The 21,045-nt window shown below is 34.8% G+C and overlaps 1 protein-coding gene across 2 annotated transcripts in view; it reads right to left on the reverse strand.

Moving 5' to 3' along the window:
• The window catches only part of ARHGAP29 (Rho GTPase activating protein 29), a 70,499-nt gene that overhangs the window by 17,333 nt on the left and 32,121 nt on the right, over positions 1 to 21,045 (reverse strand). For both annotated transcript variants that reach the window (XM_055339984.1, XM_055339983.1), the window contains 10 exons: positions 20,365 to 20,413; positions 19,751 to 19,888; positions 18,807 to 18,871; positions 18,068 to 18,178; positions 17,882 to 17,962; positions 17,507 to 17,695; positions 16,636 to 16,773; positions 3,056 to 3,213; positions 2,388 to 2,527; positions 2,007 to 2,111 (listed from right to left, as the gene is read on the reverse strand). In XM_055339984.1, the coding sequence (XP_055195959.1) occupies positions 2,007 to 2,111; positions 2,388 to 2,527; positions 3,056 to 3,213; positions 16,636 to 16,773; positions 17,507 to 17,695; positions 17,882 to 17,962; positions 18,068 to 18,178; positions 18,807 to 18,871; positions 19,751 to 19,888; positions 20,365 to 20,413 (1,174 nt within the window). The remainder of the gene's footprint in view (positions 1 to 2,006; positions 2,112 to 2,387; positions 2,528 to 3,055; positions 3,214 to 16,635; positions 16,774 to 17,506; positions 17,696 to 17,881; positions 17,963 to 18,067; positions 18,179 to 18,806; positions 18,872 to 19,750; positions 19,889 to 20,364; positions 20,414 to 21,045) is intronic.

The raw sequence follows: 21,045 nt of genomic DNA on the forward strand, positions 1-21,045 counted from the left end.
CTGACTTTTCCAAATAAATTTAAAACTGAAGAATCATACATTCCAATGAGACCTCACTGCCAACTTCTGATAGTAGTGTTAGAGATTATATGCTGTATAAGAACAGGGAGTATTTTCTATTCATGTCTTATATCTAATATCTAACAAAGTGACTGGCACAATGGTATTTTCATTAAATGCCTGCTGAATTGAGTCACAAAGAAATGTATACAAAAATAATATACAAAAATCTATGAAGACAGCAATAGCAACAACACATTCATGTTACCAGGAAGATGGGAGAATGGGAACCGAGAATAAAGATCTCTGGCAGGGAGCTGAGCACACAGGACACAAGCTCTGTCAGCAATGGACGCTGTGTGGGCATCAGAGAGGCCAGACTAGGTTTACTGGCTCCCTGCTGATAGTACAAACAGGGCCATACCTATCTAGGTGGAAGATTTCACTTACCTCAAGGCCTTAATGAGCTGAGGGCAAAGAGCTAGAAAAGGTTTTCACAGATGATTTAAACTGACCTCTTTCCCCCAAAAAAGATTCCTCTTCAAAATATGCTGAAGAGGCAGGTGGTCATCTAGTTTTTGCTTTGGACGTGTTCTCAGTGACTGAGAAATCATGGGGTCCCATGTTCCATTTAGAACTACTCTGACTGTAAAATGGCTTCCTTGTATTTCTGAGCAGGAACCTGGCTGCCTAGGAATCCCAGCCTTTGGTCACACTTCTCCCTGAAGGAGCAGATGAGCACTGTCACTTTGATCCCTCCCCAGTCCAGTATGTGAGGATGACTGTCACGTCCCCAAATGTTCCCAGGCTAAGTCTTCACCATTTATCATGTGAATAGTCTTCAAATTTTTGTCTTTATCACATGAAGTTTTATGGGATTCCAAATAATTTAGGCCTTGCTCTAGAATGGATCTTAATTTCTGGGGACAGTGATAACCATCTTGTTTTTACAAATGGTTAAGTATTTAGGCTCACATCTTCAGGGTGTTGCTTGCACAGAGCTAGTTTTAAAGGAGGGCACAAAATAAACCTATAAATCCTAATGCTGCATCGAAGTTATTTCTAACTTTAAATCTCAAAAAACTTATTTATACAAATAAAATTTCTGTAATATGTAGAACACTACTAAAAAATGCCTTGGACTTTTGAGGTAGGTTTAATCTTATAACGTAAATCCACATTGCCAAGGATCCTAGAAAAAGGGCCAGGAAGAACAAGACTGAAACAGTCTTTGGTAGAAGAATGAGGGGGAAGGAATCTCTAAGGAAGAATCTCATGGGTTTTAAGTAATAATGTTGGGTTCAAATGCTACCTTCTCTTCCTGCTAGCTGTATTACCTACAGCAAGTTATCCTTTTTGAAGCCACTAAGGAAAGTTCAACACATCTATCCTGCCTCTCTAAGGAGCATGGGACTCTCTTTATCAAAATACCTTTTAAGGTACATTTGTGAAAACTAAGTAATCACAGGCACAAAGTTGGTATTAACTGTTTTGTTCACCACAGCAATTAACAATGAAACAATCTCAAAGATATACTTATGTTTACAGAATACTATATAGAATATAGTATAAAATACAGACATATAAAGACAGCTGTTCACATCATTATGGATCTAAAAAAAAAAAAGTTAAATAGTATGATTCCATCTGCATAACATTCCAAAGAGGGCAAAGCTCAAGTAGATACAGGTAGTAAAACATTTCATATAGCTAGAGAATGACTAACAAAATTCAGGATGGTGGCTTTGTTCTGGTGGGCAGCAGGGCAAGGTTTTCAAGGGGGTCACAGGGTCTTTGAATATACTGATAATATTTATTTCTTATAGGCTCGGTGGTAAATATTTGAGGGTTTATCTTATTATTTTTCTTTAAACTGCATGTGTATATGTACATACTCCTCTCTAGGAGACAGTTCACTAAAAAAAAAAAAATAAGGTAGTTAAAATATATCCCCAAAAAGGAATATTTCATTGAATGTTCTCTGCTAGACTTAAATGCTTATGTACCTGGACTTATAGATTCAGAATCCAGAGATCTAGATTCACTGCTTCCTCCAGTGCTCTCAGAGTCACTAAACATCCCAAATGTCCATGACCTTATAAAAGAAGGACCTTTAAGAAAAGAATATTTAAAGTCAAACTTGGCTACAGACGGATTTCATGAGGCGAAGTACTGACATTACATGGAATGAGACAAGTCAAATTTCTTGAACAGTGATCAACAATCGATTTTAAGATAGGCATAGTGGTTACAACTGTGAATAAGGCCTCATGAGATTAGACTTCAAGGCCTGATTTTTAAATTCCAGAGCAGCAACTCATTTAATAATCACATTTAAACAATTTGATCTTTCATGAATTAGTGCTCTCTTTAGGGTGAAAATCTACCTGTTACATCAGCACTATTGGAGCATCTGTCCTCTTCAATCTTACTAGAACTGTCAGGAAGGCGCACTACGTCCTCTAACGAGTCGGTAGGTCTGTATCCAGAAGTGTGGGGACTATTTGTTAATTGTTTATTTACATTCCTAAGAAAAACCCAAATAAAACTCATCATTTAGAAGAATGACTGATAATCAGCCTATTTACTCGATTTTACAGAAAAATCTGTTACTTTAATGAGCAGAGTAATTAAATATTAAAAATAAACCTTATTATATTGTTCAAGTTCTTAAAGGAGATGCGAACAAATTTATTAATCATTTGAACTTATTATAGCCGAAACATGGAAAAGAGTAGCAAAAGCATGGCTAATAAGTCATGTCATGATTAAATTTTTCCAGTATAACCACTATGGTAAATGCAGGTTAAATCTGTGGTCACTCAAAACAGATATGACCGTGATTTGCCATTCTCAAAGGATTTTTAAATCTCAAAGAACTGAGCTCTGTGTCGAAATGAAAAGCTTTACTCTTAAGTGAGTTACATCTGAATATAAAAAAAATTTAGAAAGTTTTAAAGTAAATTCTGCCAATGTTAGAAAAGATACCACCTAATCCCAGATAGGAACTTAGCAATAAAGGTTTTATCTTTGAAATAATTTCATTAATTCTTACCCATCAACTTTTTCTTCTTCTGTTGAATTTGTGGCCTTGACAAACTCACTGTACTCTTGGCCTGGGTCATAGAGTTTAGCGCTATCACAGAGAGATTGTAAATTGTCTGCAAGGGAGGCTGCCTGTAAGTGTTGCATCTGGAAGAGGTTAACCGTTACCTATGATCACAGAAACAAAACGTAAAATAACTTATGCTATATGGAATGCTATATAAATATACATTTATTTCAAGTACTAGCACCAGGGAAAAGGCCATACTGTGAAACATGTAACACTGAATGTCATTGAGAGCATACTACATTGCCTGACTCTGTGCAAGGTGTGAAGCAGGAAGCAAAAAAAAACCCAAAACAGTTATAATCCGGTATCTTGGAGTAATCATTGCCAGCCAAACTGGCTTTAAACTGAAAAGTTCAAAAATACATCCCCACGTCCCTACTGGTTCATCATTTTAGGAGACAGATGTGTTTTTGAGGATCCCCACCTCTTGTACTCTGATGGTCTGACCACAATGGTCTAAACTCCTAAGTGAAAAACATAAAGGAAAAAGCTTCAAATAGAGCACAATTATTATGACTTTTATTTTTTTCAATCCTATGGAAGTAAAAATGCTTTATAATTATAATGTATCCTATAGTACTCAACTTTGATAATTAGGCATTATCTTGAATCTATCCAAAATGTATTATCCCACTGAGTTTCTACAAATGCCTAGATATACTATTATTCCTACTACTGGTAGTAACAGTAACAATAGCAGCTGACAAGTACCTACAACTTGCCAAACCCAATCTGAGAGCCACATATGAATGAACTAATTTAGTGTTCCTAAAGACCTAGGCTTTGGGTATCCTAGGTCCTCATAGAGTTTATGTTCTGCTGAAGGTGGTGTCAGAGAGAGGGAAAATAAATTTTGTAAATAAGATAATTTCTGGTATTGAAAACTTCTGTAAATACTATAGTATTTATTTATGTTAAGTTCTGGACTGTGACCCGGTATACATTTGCACTTTTGATATGGTAGGTCAGTGAAGCCTCCCTAAGGTGACACCATCTGAACTCAGCCCTGACAGAAGAAAGAGCCAATGCGAAGTTTCAGAGAGAAGTGCAATCCAGGCAAAAGGGAGAGGCAGTGCAGAGACCTCAGAGCAAAAGTGAGGGAGAGAGCTGCCATGCTCAAGAGACGCTTGAAAGGTCAATACAGCTGAAGCACATCTGAAGAGGTGAAACTTTAGTTTGAGAGGATGCCAGAAAGAAACAGTCAACTAAACTACCGTGAGGAGTCTGTAAGAAGTCTGGATTTAAGCACAATGGGAAGCCAGTAGAGGGTTTTAAACGGTGTTAAGAGCTATCACATAATCTGATTTGTTTTTTTAAATGTCACTCTGGCTTGTGAGGTGAGGAATGTGATTAAATGCCAAATTTCAATTGGCTTAATATATTTTTTTTATAGAGCTTCTTTTTTTTTTTTAAGATTTTATTTATTTATCCATGAAAGGAAGAGAGAGAGGCAGAGACACAGGCGGAGGGAGAAGCAGGCTCCACGCAGGGAGCCCGATGTGGGACTCGATCCCCGGGGACTCCAGGATCACACCCTGGGCTGAAGGCAGGTGCTAAACCACTGAGCCACCCAGGGATCCCCAATTGGCTTAATATTATTTCAAAACTGCCATGTTTCCTCTTGATCTCTCTTGGAACACCAGATGATAATGCTGAACTTCTGATTAGCCTCTAAATCCTTTCCAAGTAGACAGCCATTCCCCAAGGATAACTAAAACTCAGCATAAATAGTATTGAAAAGTGCACATAGTAGAATAGCTTGTGGTCTAACTCTCTCAAGGAACAAAGGAAGTTCAAACTGTGGATGGTAAAGTTTAAGTCCTGCAACTGGTTATGATGAGAAAATTCACCAGCTAATGGTAAAATGAACTTACTCTCATTATCCTAAAAGGTAACTGTACATTTTTATACCTTTTAATAAAGCTCTATGAATCTACTTAAAAACACCAATAATTTAAGAAGCCAAATGAATATACTAGCATAATCAATTCATCTGCTGAATGTTTCTGTATTTATTAATAATAAAGACTTTAGCAATAATATATATGGATAGTCCAATCTTAAAATCTGTTTTCCCTAAATTACTCAGCCTTCTCACTTACCTAACAGAAATTCTAATGAGTGAGCTCCCCATGGGGGTAGATTATGCAGGACTTGCTGAGCATCTTAACTGGGGTGGCTCACAGGTATCTCAAAAATCATCACACTTCTAGATTTTTTTGTGCTCGAATCTGCTCCCAGAGTTAGAAACTTAAGACTTTTCTTTTAGGTCCTCTATTTAGCACAGTGACCTAGGTGCCTTGTAAAGGGGAAATGACTAAATGAATAGTAACAGAAATGTGATTAGCCAAGGTCATACTGTAATTCTGTTCGTTTTCTGTGACTGCTCATGCAAGCAACACAGGACTTCTGACTCTATGCCCGGCTTTCAGCATGTACAGCAAATTTTTAGTTACTCCACGGGCACATGGATTAGTGCAAATATTTATGACAGCTGTTCAACAGAATATTCCTTAATTTCAAATAATGGGAAAAGTTCCTTTCATATAAATTAGCAATAATGTAAAATAAATTTTGTTCAGTGTAATTCTCTATCCTTTTTTTTTTTTAAGAATTTACTTATTTGACAGAGAAGAGAGAGCACAAGCAGGGGGAGTGGCAGGCAAGGGGAGAGGGAGAAGCAGACTCCCCACTGAGCAGGGAATCTAATGTGGGGCTGGATCCCAGGACCCTCGGATCATGTCCTGAGCCAAGGCAGATGCTTAACTGATTAAGCCACCCAGGTGCCCCTCTATCCTGTATTTTTTTAAAGATAAATTTTTCTTGAATATATTTTAAAACAAAACAAAACTCTTGCTCTAATTCTTCCTATTCTTCAAAGCCCCATTGATTTGGTTAGGTCTTTAGTGACTGGTCTGGTCATTTCTTCTTCCTCTTGGTAATGTAATTATGATCTTTATCCCATACTCTTTAGTGCTTCATAATTCAAGACAATTTTAGATATTCAGAAGTAATCTTTGATGTCCATGATATAACTTACAATTTTGCTAGGACATAAATGTGATTTGTGTATCTTTCCTAAGATAATGAGCGACCCTGAGTGTCTAGAGTCTATCTCAAATAATTTTGTTTTCTCTGCAATCACATATGTGATATGTCCTAGAATGAAAATAAAATTTTTTAAAAAGAATTTGAGATGGTGTTTAAAAATAAGTTCCAAAACCCCCAAGTTCTGCTTTGAAGGAGATGAAAACATAAAGAGGGGCACCTGGGTGGCTCAGTGAGTTAAGCATTTGCCTTTGGCTCAGGTCATGATCCCAGGGTCTTGGATCAAGCCCTGCATCAAGCCCTACATTACGTTCCCTTCTCAGTGGGAAGTCTGCTTCTCCCTCTCTCTCTGCCCCTCCCCATTGCTCGTGGTTACCGTCTCTCTCAAACAAATAAATAAAATCTTAAAAAAAAAATCTCCTTGAGAGCAGATATCTGTCTTACATTTCTTTTATTTACAAAGTGGGCATTAATAAATACTTATATATTATATACAAAATTAAGTAATTCTTATTTATATCACATCATACTAAAGGAAATCATAATTACTGGATCACCAAACAGCATTTATCTGAGAAAGTCATGGTTTTTACCTAGAAAATATTATCCATATTCAATAACTGAGCATTGGATTTGGTATCTGCTTGGATTTGCAAGTGAATAAATGCTAGACAGAACAATTAAAATTGATTAATTGGTTCAAAAGAACTCTAGCTAATAAGTTTATTCACAAATATATACACAGAACACCTCTATTAATTGTCTCTATACATTACATGCTGTAGAGATTTTCCTAAGTTTAGGGGTTTGTCCAAGTTTGAGGGACTTTAACCTCAAAATCTACTTCATACACTGTTAAGTATTGCTCTCCAATTTTTCAGATGTGCTAATTCTCTCTTCTTAAATATATGCTAAACTCCTTGAGAGCAGGTATCTGTCTTACATTTCTTTTATTTACAAAGTGGGCATTAATAAATACTTATATATTATATACAAAATTAAGTAATTCTTATTTATATCACATCATACTAAAGGAAATCATAATTATTGGATCACCAAACAGCATCATTTTTTAAGAGGTATGTAAACAAACAAGATTATACCTTGTAAGAGAGCTTAAAACCACATTATTTAAAAAAAGAATCAAAATTTAGAAATGTTTAGTCTGGAAAAAAAATCCAGGAAAGGAAGATAACAATAATCTTTAAGTATTTAAAGTGTTATTTTGTATAAGGGGGATTATATGAGTAAGGTATAACTTGAAAGGTCCATAAGAAAACAAATTTTTCTTAGCTCAATTTAAAAATTATATTAATTTTGGAGCTGTCATACCTCGGCTAAATAATCATTCAGCAAGACAGCATAGTATTTAAGAGCACAGGTTCTAAAGTCATTCAACTGAGTTCAATACTAGCTTTACCATGCTGGATGACACTGATCAAGCTATTTGTAACTTCTCTAAGCAAATGCTTCAAAAAAAGTTAATGTGCAAATGAATCTTGTGCGAGATTTTTGTTCAAAATGCAGATTCCGATTCCAAAAGTCTGAGTTGAAAACCATGATTCTGCATTCCTCATAGGCTCCCAATGTAATGAGAATGTGACTGACCCAAGGACCACATTTTGAGAAGAAAGGTTTTCTAAACTTTGGTTTCTTTAACAGTAAGATGGAGCTAAAAAGTTATATTTATCTAATGGGACTGTGTGAGAATTAGATGAGTTAATGTAGGCAAAGAACTTAACACACCAGCAGGTACATACTCAATCTTAGCTATCATTAGCTATTGCCTGAGGTGAAAAGGACTTGTCAGATATAAAAGTTGGCCTAAGTGACTCATAATGTAATTCTGAATCTTGGGGTTTTATAATTCCCCAATTATAAATTATTAATTTAAGTCCTACTAAAATTGACTCTACAAATTAATCACATATTAATCAGAATTTGGTAAATGAATGAGATTCAATTTTAAATATTCAGGAACGTTTTATGGAGAGAGTTTCTGATTCCAATGGAATAGGCTCACTCCTCTCAGTTTCCCACTGAATTCTCAATTATCCGAGAACTCTGAAAGGTAAACGGTAGCAGGCCGATTGTGGAAAGAAACAACAAATCAAGGTACAGCAATCCAGTAGTATGCTTCCTGTTATTTCTTTTACTACTCTGTTTCCCAGCCAACACTGAACTCCTATTCAAAGACATTTGACTGAAAGAGTCGGGGGGAAACCCTCTGGTTCTTTTGTATGTTTGTTTTCTCTCGTACCCCAATGAACTAAGACATGGCAGCTGTGGCACTGATGGCAGTAGCAGGTGCATAGACACCTAAGACTTTGAGGGGAATTTTTCCCTATGACAGATAAACTGTGATTTGAGGAGAGAGGGGTCTGAAATCCCTGTTGTTTTTTGTCTTTATCTGTTCTCTACTTGGCCCTCGATAGCAGCAGAGTAGTTTGACTAAGTTTCAGAGCTAGAAGATGTGAGCTATAGAGTGATACTAACTAGAACAAATAAATGCCTGCTAAAAATTTTAAAAATCAGCATTCAATATCGGTTAAAAAGAAGATCCTGAGTTACATAAGGTAATACTGAACAGTCCAGAATATCACCCAAAATTACTTGTTACATAAAGAACCAAGAAATTTCATCAACTTGCAAGAGAAAAGACAATAAACAGACACTAATCTTAAAATGACTTACCTATTTGGATTATCAGATAGACTGTAAAGTAGCTATTAAGCTGGTTTAAATACATAAGGGCAAATAATCTTAAAACATGGGAAGACTGAGTCTCAGCAGAGAAATGGAAGATATTAAAAAGAAACAAAAGAAAAATTTACTACTTTGAAAAATATAATACCCGAAATAAAAATTTTTACATTTTTGACTGTATAGGAAAATAGAGGTTAACAAAAGAGAAAGTCAGTGAACTTGAAGACAGATCAATAGAACAACAATTAAGAGAAGAGAGTAGGGGAAAAAAAAGACTACCCCCAGATCTGTAGGAAATAACAAAGGTCTAAAATTTGAGTCACTGGAGTCTTAGAGGAACAGGAGAGGGTTCTATAAAAAAAAAAAAAAAAAATTCGGAGGGGATGCCTGGGTGGCTCAGTGGTTGAGCGTCTGCCTTTGGTTCAGGATGTGATCCCAGAGTCCTGGGATTGAGCCCCACATCACGTTCCCTGTATGGAACCTGCTTCTCCCTCGGCCTATGTCTCTGCCTCTCTCTTGGTGTCTCTCATGAATAAATAAATAGAATCTTTAAAAAAAATTTTGAAGAAACAATAGCTGATAACTTCCCAAATATTAAGTGTCAAACCTGCAGTTTCAAGAAGCTTAGGAAACCCCAAACAAAATACATTCAACAAAATTCACACCCAAATAAACTGTAACCAAAATGTTGAAAATCAATGAGAAAGAAAAAAACCTTGCAAGCAAAAAACAAAACAAAAAGCTCCCAACACATTTCACATAGAGGAAGAAATAATTCAAGTGACTATGGACTGCTTATTAGAAACACAGAGACCAGAAGCAGTGGAAGGACATTTTTAAAGTGTTGAAAGGAAAGAACTAAATTCTATATCCAATGAAAATGTCCTTCAGGAATAAAGATGAAATAAAGACATTCCCAGATGAAAGACAGAATTCATCACCAGAAGACCCACTATAACAGAAATGCTAAAGGAAGGTCTTTAGAATAGAGAGAAATGATACCAACGGGAAAGAACCTCATGGAATGAAAAAGTACTAACAGGGGATCCCTGGGTGGTGCAGCAGTTTGGCGCCTGCCTTTGGCCCAGGGCGCGATCCTGGAGACCCGGGATCAAATCCCATATCGGGCTCCCGGTGCATGGAGCCTGCTTCTCCCTCTGCCTGTGTCTCTGCCTCTCTCTCTCTGTGACTATCATAAAATAAAAATAAAATTAAAAAAAAAAAAAAGAAAAAGTACTAACAGAAACGGTAAATATTTGGGTAAATAAAAAAGATGACTTCCCTTCTTTAAAATCTATGACTTAGGAAAGCAAAAATTTTAATAACGTCTGGTGAGGTTTTCAAAGTATATAGATGTAACACACACATATCAACTACAACCCAAAGCAAGTAAAAGGAACTTATATGGTGGGACTATGTGGTTTCTACATTCCATTTGAGGTGGTTAAATACTAGTTCTACGTAGAACAGTGAAAAGTTCTTATAAATATAGCCCTAGTGCAACCATCAAAAATAAAACAAAACACACAACTGTAAAGAGATATAGTCAAGAATCCAATAAATTGGGATCCCTGGGTGGCGCAGCGGTTTGGCGCCTGCCTTTGGCCCAGGGCGCGATCCTGGAGACCCGGGATCGAGTCCCACATCGGGCTCCCGGTGCATGAAGCCTGCTTCTCCCTCTGCCTGTGTCTCTGCCTCTCTCTCTCTCTCTGTGTGACTATCATAAATAAATAAATAAAAATTAAAAAAAAAGAATCCAATAAATTAAAATGTATATAATAAAATGCAAATAAGCATTTTAGATAAATTAAAATATAACTCTAACACATAAATAAAAATAGATTTTATTAAATCTGTAATATAAATTAGTTGTAATTCTAAAAAATTACCAACTAATCCAATAAAGGAGAGCAAAAGGGAAACAAATGAAGGAAAACATAAGGTACAAACAGAAAAAAAGAAAAGAAGGCCTAAATCTGAACATATAGTTGCATGAAATATAAACTGTCTAAATATTTCACTTAAAAGATAGAGATTATCATAACAGACTTTTTTTTTAAATCAAGACTGAACTACATGACTGAACTACATGAACTACATGATTTTTTTAAAATCAAGACTGAACTACTATAAGAAATTCACTTTAAATACAGTGATAAAGCTCAAAGAATGGAAAAAGATTATACCATGGTAAAAATAATCAAAAGAAAACTGAAATAACTATATCAGTATTAAATAAAGACTAAAAAGTAATAATAATTACAAGGATAAAAAGAGACACTTTCATAAAGATAAAAGGATTAATTCACTAAGAATATGTAATAATCATTAATGCATAAGCAGCGGAGTTTCAAAATTTATAAAGCAAAAACTGAGAGACCTCAAAATATACAATATGTTAAAGACTTTAAAATTCCTTTCTCTGAATAAACTGATGGTTACCAGAGAGGAGGTAGGTAGGGGGGTGGGTTAAATAGGTGAATGGGATTAAGGAATGCACTTGGAATGAGCACTGGGTGATGTATGGAAGTGTTGAATCACTATATTGTACACCTGAAACTACTACTACACTGTATGTTAACTAACTGGAATTTAAATAAAAACTTTAAAAAACCCTTCTTTCTCTGTAATCGATAGAGGTAAAAAGTAAATCATCAAGGATATCAAAGAAATAAACAGGATCATAAACCAACAATAACCAATTGACATTTGCAAAATACTCGAGCCAACAATAGCAGAATACACATTTTTAGAAATATATGCATGGACCTTAAAATAAACCATAACAAGTTTGAGAAAATTGAAATTATACAAAATATTTCTCACATCATAACAGAGTTAAACTAGAAATCAGTATAAGGAATATATCCAGAAAATCCTCAAATACTTTGAAATTAGACAATCAGCTTCTACATTATCCATAGATCAAAGATGAAGTTCCAAGGAAAATTAGGAACTATTTTGTAGGAACCCTGGGTGGCGCAGTGGTTTAGCGCCTGCCTTTGGCCCAGGGCACAATCCTGAAGACCCGGGATTGAATCCCACGTCAGGCTCCCGGTGCATGGAGCCTGCTTCTCCCTCTGCCTGTGTCTCTGCCTCCCTCTCTCTCTCTCTCTGTGACTATCATAAATAAAAATTAAAAAAAAAAATAAAGTTTAAAAAAAAAAGGAAATATTTTGTATTGCACACACACAAAAATTATAAAATTCAACATTTGTGGGATGTAGATAAGCAGTGCTTAGAGAGAAAACTAAATAATTAAATATTTATATGTAAAAAGCAGGGAGGTCTCAATGAACAATCTAAGCAACTAAAAAGAAAAGCAAAATAAACCCAAAGGAAGCATAAATAAAATTTTTTAAAAAACAGAGATACCAAAAAAAAAAAAAATAGAGATACCAATGAAATTAAAAGCTAGTGTTTTGAAAAGGTGAAAAAAATTGATAAATCCCCTAGCCAGACCAGAGAAAGAGAGAAGATAAAAATTACCAGGAACAGGAATCAAAGAGAGGATATCACTCAGGCTACTGAAACACTGAAAGAATAAAGAAGTACTATGAACAACACTGTGCACATAAATAAGGCAACTGAGATGAAAGGGACTGATTTCATGAAAGCCACTAACTACCAAAATTCACACAAAAAGAAATAATTAACTTAAATAGGCCTATTATCAAAGGAAATTAAATACACAGTAAAAAATCTTCCAAAAATGAAAATTCCAAATCCAGATACTTTCACCAGGGAATGCCACCAAAATGAAGAAATAATACCAATTTTACACAATCTCTTCCAGAAAACTGATAGGAAGGAACACTTCTCTACTCATTTTATAAGGCCAGAATTACTGATACTAAACTAGATAAAGACAGCATAAGAAAAAAAAAATAACACACCAATGTCTTTCATTGAAAGAGAAGAAAAAAATACCCAACAAAATATTAGCAAATTGAATCCAGCAATATACAAAAGGAACAATGCACCCCAACCAAAAGTAGCCTATCCAGGAATGTAAGACTAGATCAGCACTCAAATATCAATGTAATCCATCATATTAATAGACTACTAAAGACTACAAAAGAAAAACTATATTATTGCAGCAATCAAATGATGCAAAAAAAATCATTTTTAAAGCAAAGACACAATTATAAATGCTTATAACAATTTAATTAACAAAAATTACATCTTAAGTCCTATAAATTGTACTTATATATTATTTGCCCTAAAATGTTCCTCTATCATATTTAGGTGTACATGATATAGTATATAGTATGTAAAGGTACATATAAAGGAATATAGAATATATACACATATATATTCAATATATACTATAGCAGACAGTTTTGCTGGGTTATGCTGCAATAGCAAACAACCCTAAAATTTTCAGCAGTGAAAAAAAAAATCCAACATCTTCATCAAAAAACTCTCAGCAAACTAGAAAAAGGGGAAAGTCCTTATCCAACAAAGGTCATCATCATCAAAAAACCTATAGTTACCATCATACTTAATGTAGAAAGACTAAGTGCTTTGCCCTTAAAGTCCAGAATAGGATGAGGATATCTTCTTTCACCCAATCCTATTCAATGATCAACTGGAAGCCCTAGCCAATGCAGAAAGAAAAAGAAATAAACGGAATACAGATTGGAAAAGAAGAAATAAAACCGTCCCTACTTGTAGATAACATGATTTTCTATGTAGAAAATCCCAATGATTCTATAAAAAAATTCTATAACTATTTAGCTTTAGCAAGTTTGCAAGATACAAGATCAACATACAAAAATTACTTGCATTTCTAAATATTAACAATGAATAACTGAAATTTGAAATTAAAGAAATGTGTGTGCCTAGATATTTACACATAAATTATATGTGGTATCTATTTATCTATTGATTTATTATCAGTTACATTTACAATAGCCATCCAAATACATAAATATATAGGTTTAAATCTAATAAAACAAGTGAAAGACTTTTATGTTAAAAACTACAAAATGCTGATTAAAAAAATATCATGTACTAAATAAATGGAGAGACTATCTTCATGGATTGAACAACTCTTTCTATATGGTTAATATGCTACATATGTAGTCAATTCTTCCCATCTGAGCTAGCATTTAACCCAATTCCAAATAAAATGTTAGCAGGATTTGTTCGTAGATACAGACAAGTTGATTCCAATGTTTTTATGGGTGAAGGATCTTAAATACTCAAAACAATTCTGAAAAAGAATAAAGTAGAAGATTCACACTACCTGATTTTAAGACTTGCTATAAAACAATAGTAATGAACATAGTAGAGTTTGGGCCCAATGACAGGCACATATCATATATCCATGGAACAAAATAGAGAATCTAGAAATTGACCTATAAAAATATGGTCAATTGATTTTTAACAATGATGCAAAGACAAATAAATGAAGATGGCACAATGTTTTCAACAAATGGTACTGGAACAAGTGGACACTTAGGTTAATAACGTGTTTTATTTTCCATATTTTATAATGTTTTGGCATCTTAAAAAGCTTGCTGGCTGGGGAGAGTCTGCTCCTCCCATGGCTAACCAATTCTTAGCCCAGGGAAGAGGGGGGTTGGGGGAATGTCTTTCTTATGCAACCCAAACAACCTCAATAATTAATTCTCTCATTAATTCTCTCCTGCTCTGAATCATCCCAGGGCCAGGTACCAAGCAACTAGAAACCATCCCTATACCCCAAAGCCTACAGGAATTATTCAAACTAGCCAGTCCTATACCATTTATCCTGACATAACTTGCCTTTCCTTCGGAAGCCCCAATAAAGGCTCTGTACTCAGCTTTCCCCTCACTCCTGCCTCTGCTTCACCAAACCTGGTATTTCTGTGGTCCTTTGTGGCATAGCATGTCCCTCTCTCTTGGGAAATGTAAGGAAGAAATTCATCTTTCAATAACATTGACCTCTCCATGTCAGCATTCAGTCACTTCCATAAATTAAAATCCCATGGGCATAATTTTAATATAATATCTATATGCAAAAAAATGAACCTCAACCTATACTTCACACTTTATATAAAAATTAAGCCAAAATAGATCATATATCAATGTCAAACTACAAAATTTTTAGTAGAAATAGGAGAGAAGTCTCTGTGACCCCGAAACTTTCTTAGATATAATGTGAAAAGCATGGCACATAAAGAAGAAACTGGTGAGACTCTATTAAAATTATAAACTCTTGTTCCCTGAAACAAACTGTGAAAGGAATAAAGATAAGTTCCAGACTGGAAGACAAAATATGCAAGCTCAATAATAAGAAAACAACTCAATTTTTAAAAATCGGCAAAATAGAGACTGCAAATAAGTTCTTTAAAAGATGCTCAATATCGGGGATCCCTAGGTGGCGCAGCGGTTTGGCGCCTGCCTTTGGCCCAGGGCGCGATCCTGGAGACCCGGGATCGAATCCCACATCGGGCTCCCAGTGCATGGAGCCTGCTTCTCCCTCTGCCTATGTCTCTGCCTCTCTCTCTTTCTCTCTCTGTGACTATCATAAATAAATAAAAATTAAAAAAAAATAAAAAAAATAAAAGTTTAAAAAAAAAAAAGATGCTCAATATCATTAGTTATTCCAAAAACCCAAAACAACTACTACTACACACATATTAGAACAGTTAAAATATAAAAACTACAACTGACAAGTATTGTTAAAGATGCAGAACAATTGGAACTCTCATACACTACTGGTTAGAATGAAAATGTTATGGCTATTCTGGAAAACAATTCAGCAATTTCTCATAAAGTTAAATAGACATTACCATAATATCCAGTAATCTCACTCCCTAAGTGCTTACCCTAGGAATATGAAAACATGTTCACACAAAAACCTACAAATATTCATAGCAGCTCTATATTCACAATCACCCTAAACTGGAAACAACAGAAATATCCAACTGATGAATGGATAAACACTGTGGTACCTCTACATGATGGAATACTATTCAGCAATAAAAAGCAAAGAACTACTGATACAGGCATAACATTGACAAATATCAAAGACATTAGGCTGAGTAGAAGAATCCAGTCTCCAAGTTATATACTATAGGATCCCACTTATATGACACTCTGGGAAAGACCAAGCTGTAAAGTTGGATAACATATCAATACTTGCCAGGGGACAAGGGTGGACAGAGAGTCTGACTACAAAGGGGCAGCATAAGCAAAATTTTCTGGAATGCCAGCATTCTTCTGAATCCCCACTGCGATGGTGGCGGTAACATACTTATACATGTGTTAAAACTTGTGAAATGTACACCAAATAAAGGCATTTTATATATAAGCTTTTCATAAAAGTCATTTTAAAGAGGTATATGAAAATACTTGAGGCCAGGATGCTTTTTTTTTTTCCCAAAAAAATCACTGGGTTCAATTTTAATATTTAGCTTACTCAAAATTTGAAGAACAGATGTCATAGTGTTGATAGAAATTTCAATGTCAAATTCATTTTGTCAACCAAGCCAAGAAATACAGTGGCTTAGAGGCAGTTAGTTTCAAACTCTCGTGCTTCAATTTTAATTGGACACATCGCCAATCCACGGGGTGGTGAACCAGATTAAAAATGTTAACTCAAACCATTTACCACTATTAAAAGCTGAAAGTTAATTTTCAAGCTCTAAATGTTTCATTAATCTCAGAAATTAAATCCTTTAAGAATCATGATTCATCAAACATCCCTCTCCCTTCTGCAGACATTTAGACACTTTTTTGCCTCTGGCCATCAAAATACTGAAAAAAATACTTACAGCTTTAAGGGTAAGATCACACTGAAAAACGAGTTTCTGGAGTTGTGTTAAAATTTCTCTTTTGGTATTTTCTAGATCATTGCGTCTCTCTTCAACATTTGTCACACAAACTTTGTAGAGTTCATTTGCTTCTTCTACCTTTAAGAATACCCCAGAAAAAAAATAACACTGATCACTAGAATTTATATTTTAAAACAATACTTATTATAATAAAACTCAATATAAATAACTGAAGAGCCTTTTTGCATAAAAATTCTGAAATAAGTCTCTTTTAAATAGGGTATTTCTAAAGATAACAACCTGTTCTGGTCAGGGACCCAGGGCATTTGACTTTAATGGATAGTCAAGGAGGACTTATAATTAGCATACTGTCTCCAAACAAGTGTCTACTTCTATTTAAGAGGCTTTTTGATTTATATTTACCATTTTCTATATAATCTTACAAAGTTTATTAAATTATGTTTCATAAGCAACATAAAGCTCCAGCCTAGCTTTGCTATCAGGTACCAGAATCAGTACACATACACACACAGTTGCTTAAAAGGTGTACTTACTGAACAATGAAGTAAAAAATACTGAACTACTGCCCTTCTCTAAGATACTTTTTCAGAGACAAACCCAAAGATTTAAAAGATAAGCAAAAATCATACTGGTTCTCAAAGTGTGGCTCCCCACCACCTACAGCAGCAGCATTACCTGGAAACCTGTTAGAAATGCAAGTTTTGGAGGCCAATCCTAGAGCCACTGAATCAGACACTCTTCCTGTTTTAAGAAGTCTTCCAGGCAATCCTGACCCATGCTAACATTTGACAACTGAAGCCTTAGCAGATTATTGCTAATTCAACTTGCAAATAACAACAAAGATGATTACTTTTTGAAGAGCCTCCTCTTCCAACCTTCTCTTTTTCTCTAGCTGCTTGTTGAGATTTTTTACTAATCCACCACTTGAGCACAGATGCTCCTCTTCTGCACGAAACATGGAAGATTTTGCTTTTTCATACTCATCTTGACGTTGCATGCATAACAATTTTGCCTTTTTGAGAGCAGTCTCTGTTTCAAGCTATACAAGACAAAAACACAGAATAAGAAACAAACCCTACTGTGCAAGTATCTTTAGTATATTCAATAAGACAGTTAAGACAGAATTTTAGAAAAATTAGAGAGTAAGGTATGCATCTTCCAGGGTAGATGCTTATATACTGCAGATGTTTTGAGTAGATAGATGAAACTCCATTGTAATACTAACCATTTTATTTTGCTCCTGTTTCCAAAGTTCTTTTATTTCTTTCCTTTGCTTTTCCATTTCATTTTTCCTCCCAAGTAGAGGCTGTCAAAGGCATTTTAAAACAAGAAAGAAAGGAATAAAAATAAGCTGTTTTATAAAGGTATGCTATGTTAAAAAAAAAAGTGTATTATACATATAAATTTTTACCTGCACAAATTTGTTGGCTTGGAGAGCTGCAATTGTTTGTTGTAAAAGGTGACTGTTCTTTATATCATTAAGGAGAGCACTGGTAAATAGAGACTGCAATGGCATAAACTCCTAGAATTTAAAATTGAAAGGTAAACCTTCCAACAGAAATAGCACTAAGAGTTCTAGATAACCCCCAACTATTCTTCAGAAGGAGAAATTTTAAGTTTAGATCTTTTCTGCAGAAAAATGAATAGTCATAAATATGGCTATATAAGAAAAACCTGAAGAATATTAATTATAAAACTAGGTAGCGAAACTAGTGGCTAACAAAACAATCAACATTTGTATCAAACTGTGAATTTCCTAGTTTTTTTTTTTCATAATGGGTCTACATGTGAGTTTAAAATGCTTTTACTTTGCTGAGCCAACAGTTTCGCATTTCACTTCCTTCCTATATTAATTATACAAATTTCTTTTTTTTTAAAAGATTCTTATTTATTTATTCATAGACACACAAAGAGAGAGAGAGACAGAGGCAAAGCCACAGACAGAGGGAGAAGCAGACTCCATGCAGGGAGCCCGATGTGGGACAGGATCCCTGGTCTCCAGGATCACACCCCAGGCTGCAGGCGGCGCTAAACCGCTGCACCACTGGGGCTGCCCTAATTACACAAATTTCTGACTTTGCAAGGCACTATCAGGAGTTCATCCGGGTAACCTCTTGGTCCAATACCCTAGGAGGTCACTGAACACTTACCTGCATTCCAATGTTAGTTCTAGTTGCCTCTGCCAATTTGACAATGTTTCTAGTGGACTCCAATTCTGAAAAGATCAAAGAAAGCATTAGAAGATAAATTTACTTCTTTTACTTCTCTATAACCTAAACTTATTTGTAATTCCCAAATTAAAGAGTGAGCACGTATACTAGTCTGCATCATATGATACCGTGATTCTTAACCAGAAGTGCTCATCAAAACCAACTAGGACACTTTCAAAATACACTTGCTTGGTCTCACTTCTCTTGGAGATGGGACCTCGACCTGCGTATTGCCCTCTTACAAGGCTATTCAGGGATTCTGATGGGCATTCCCTATTAAAGGCAAATATGGTAGAAAGAGCATAGGCTTTGGGTAAATCTTATACTCTTCCAACTAGTGCTATATAATCCTAGGCAAAACTGCCATCTGACCTTAAGCAAACCACCTGTCTTGTTTGCCTGAGCTGTAAAATGGGAATAATTCTTTTCTTGCCTTCTACCAGGGTTTTGGTAAGGATTAAATAAAGTATAAGATGTGAGAGTATTCTGTCAACTGTAAAACACTGGGAAAACACTAGCTATTAAGATGTTTCCATGCCTGTGCTCATATACCTATTGTTGCTTGTATTTCTTTTAACTATATTATCTGATCGCATTTCTTTTCGCTCACTGAAGTATGACTTCCTTAAAGGCAAAGACAGTGTACTACTTGTCTTTATGTCCCCAGATCAAGTGGTTGGCCCACAGTAATGTTCAATAAATACATGTACTGCAAGATGAGTCTTTCCTATTTCAAGAAGAAAATACGGACAATGATTTTATTCACTACTAATGAAGCAGCTACTAATCTGGAATCATATTAGTCATCGTCTGCAGAAAATGAATTGCAAACTATTTAGTTCTTACACTCCAAAGTTAATCAGATGTGCCAAAGGGCAACTCACCCAAGTTAAGCTTCTTTTCAACCCATGAAACTATGTTCTTGGTATATTTTGACCATGTTTTAGCATAAGATAAAGCCAATTCTACAGAATCAGTGTTCTTCAATAGCACACTGTCTAGTTCTATAGGAGAAAAATTTCCTGAAAATAAAAATATCAAGTATATATTAAATATCAGCATGTAACTCTGAACAAAGAAGCATTTAATCCTAAGATGTTCTTCAGTGAAAACTGTTTTAAAAAAATACAAGTGACAAATTTAGAATTAAAGGTCACAGTTTAAACTTAAAATGGTTTCAAATTATATTTTTTACCTTAATATGTACTTCTATTATTCATCAAGTTACAAATTCTATATAACTGTTGATCAGTCTCTATATTATCTATCTACTTTAGCAGGTTTTCTTCCTTAAGTTTTCATGTAAAATTTTACGCATCATTTTGTGTTAAAAATGAATACTTTAGGTTACTGAGCAAGAAGAGATTAAATAATCCAAAACATGTATTGAAAGTAACTGCAGGGGATTGGACAGTGGTAGAAAGGAAGGAAGGAGAGAAATAAAGAAAGAAAAAGAACTAAAAAAATTTGAGTAAGATTGAAAGTACTTCAACATTACCTTTTTCATTGGATGAGTCCACTGATTCCACAGAAACATTTTCGAAAGACTTACAACATGGAAGAAAACAAATTTTAGATTAGAGCAGAAGATAACAGAGCTTTACTTCAGAAATTTTTCACTCTAATTTGTTACTGTGACATAATTCCTGTTAAAGAATTTAAAGTATTTAGAACTCAAAGGGCCTAAGAAATCTGTTTAGATGCTACATCTTATAAAAATTACATACCTTTTTACAACTACAGTTCTCAAGATCCAAGAATAAATAACCTCATTGTTTACTAACAGCATTAGTTAACATTAATAAATCCATTCAAAACTTTAAATTCTGCAGATTTCAAAAATATTAGTCAGGAAGTTACAGAAACAATCTAAATAGGTTATCACTTAAACTGAAGACAAGGATCTGTTTCTCCAAGCCATCTTTCATCATTTTATCATATGACAAGCATTTCTCTGAAGGTCTAGTGGACAACTTAGTGCAAAACTCTCTATGATGATGGAAATGTTCTGTACTACTGTCCAGTAAGGTTACATGTGGCTATATGAGCATATGAAAAGTGGCTCATGTAAATGAGAAGTATATTTCCAATTTTATTTATTTTAATTAATTTAAATTTAAAGAGCTACATGTGGCAAATGGCTACCTTACTGGATAGTGCAGGAAAACATATCTACCAA

The sequence above is a fragment of the Nyctereutes procyonoides genome, unplaced genomic scaffold, assembly GCF_905146905.1.
Source record: "Nyctereutes procyonoides isolate TBG_1078 unplaced genomic scaffold, NYPRO_anot_genome, whole genome shotgun sequence".
NCBI classification, from domain to species: Eukaryota; Metazoa; Chordata; class Mammalia; order Carnivora; family Canidae; genus Nyctereutes; species Nyctereutes procyonoides.